Here is a 1,944-nt window from a genome sequence, read left to right as displayed (position 1 = left end):
AAAAACAGGTGTAGCTGAAGTGGATTTTGCAACGCAAGTTTAAAAAACAGGTCATAGTTCATGCGGTAAAACAAAGATCCTTTATGACCAAACACTAACTGAGCTCTACTTGGTATTTCCTGCATAGAAACAGCGTTTCAACACTTTGAAATAATACAGAGATACAATTAAAGGTAAAAGTAAGAGAGTTTTAGTCACTGATGAGTTGTGATGAGTAGCCGCTCTCTTGAATTCTGCAATCTCCCACTTTCTTGTTACTCACAAATTATATATTTATAAATATTAGCCGTGTTTGAAAACCACTGGCATTTGGTAATTTCACGAAAAGGTAATTTCAATATCAAAAAGTTATTCGTTTGAAATTAAACAGGACAAAAACGAAGGAAACAAAAGAAAATATAGCTTGTTGACAATGGAGCAATGTGGAAAAGAGGGGGAATATAAAATTTATAGTAAAGAAACTACAGGGAACGATTTCAATTGTTGAAAAGTGGTCTTATAAGTGGGGGTTTAAATTCTCCGTGGATAAATCTAAAAAACATTTTTTACAAGGAAAAGAATTAGAGAAGCAACGCGCTTCAGCTGAAGACGCGTGCAATTTGAGGATCCAAGAGATGGCAGTAGTGCAACACTAATGGATGCAAGCTGCCGTTAAATCTGAAGAAGAAGAAGAAGCGCTACGTCATCATTGTACGACGCATGAATTCTTTTGGCCTGTTGTGTTTTTCTCCAGCTTCGACCAAAAAATGAACACGGACAGCCTTGAAATACGCCTCCAGGCCTTGGAAAACCGAATACATGGCGAAAGAAAGAACAAAACTGGAAAACCTGTGAAGGTTTACTTAGTGCATTTTTTTCATGAAAACATTTTTAAATTTGTTATTTAGCTTAGCATTAGATTAGCATAGCAGTCGATGTCAGTAGCGGCGAGTGAACGCCCTGTTCTTTGGTTTTTACTAAAGCTGTAATGTGGATACAGCTTATGTTAGCAGAAATAGAGACAGACATTAAGCTTTTACGTCATAACTGTATTTATGTATTTTAATCTGTTGGGGTTTTATGTTGCTATGAAAGCAACCAATGTATGTCGGATTCTGATACTGTCTCAAACAAAACATATCGTTTTCTATTCTTGCACAATTCTTTACATTATATATATATATATATTAATATATATATTGTGAAGTAACTAGTGAGACCTCTGTATTGATGCTGCTGTGACAGCTTAATTTCCAGTCGGCGGGACAATAAATTCTATTCTATTCTATTCTATTCTATTCTATTCTATTCTATTCTATTCTATTCTATTCTATACTATGTGTAAGGTACAACTATCTTAGGAAGTTTACGTTTAAATATTACCAGTGCAAAAAAAAGTCTCATACATGTCTCTGAAATAAACTTAAGCCACTCTTTGCGATGTAAAACTACATTTTTATTCAGGTTTCATAATAAACTTTTTTAAAACTCCACAGGGGGTATCAGTGTGTCATGTGGTGTTGTTAGCACACTGAGGGCCTTCTTTTAAGTGGATATTATAGTTTTATTGAATACTGACAATTAATACTGCATGCTTATGTTTTCATCTTACATTAAGCATAGTAAAATAAACAGTACTCTACATTTGACGGTGATGATTTAATGACTTTTTATATATTTGCTTATAATTTAAACTAACTCTTGTGCTCTTATGTAGTGTGCAGAGTCTTTGGCCAGGATTCAAGCAGGTCTGACCAACACAGCCAACAAGAGAGAAAGAGTAAAGATCCTCCACAAGAAGAGTGAGTCACACTTTAGCATCAGATGAGTTATTTGTTTTTAGAAATTATTTAGCACGTCTGGTAATTTTGCAAACCATTGTGAATTAGAGTGACCACTAGGGGTGCACCAAAAATCAATACAAAGATTCAGAATTGATTTAAAATGTCCCAAAATATATATATA

The 1,944-nt window shown here is 34.2% G+C and overlaps 1 protein-coding gene across 1 annotated transcript in view; it reads left to right on the top strand.

Annotated features, from left to right (window-relative positions):
• The first annotated feature begins 638 nt into the window (after positions 1–638).
• The window catches only part of dctn3 (dynactin 3 (p22)), a 3,243-nt gene continuing 1,937 nt past the window's right edge, over positions 639–1,944 (top strand). Inside the window, exons 1-2 of the mRNA XM_014021602.1 lie at positions 639–836; positions 1,697–1,781. Of these exons, the coding sequence (XP_013877056.1) occupies positions 639–836; positions 1,697–1,781 (283 nt within the window). The remainder of the gene's footprint in view (positions 837–1,696; positions 1,782–1,944) is intronic.

The sequence above is a fragment of the Austrofundulus limnaeus genome, unplaced genomic scaffold (genome assembly GCF_001266775.1).
Source record: "Austrofundulus limnaeus strain Quisiro unplaced genomic scaffold, Austrofundulus_limnaeus-1.0 Scaffold299, whole genome shotgun sequence".
NCBI classification, from domain to species: domain Eukaryota; kingdom Metazoa; phylum Chordata; class Actinopteri; order Cyprinodontiformes; family Rivulidae; genus Austrofundulus; species Austrofundulus limnaeus.
This window is presented reverse-complemented; position numbering and strand designations above follow the sequence as displayed.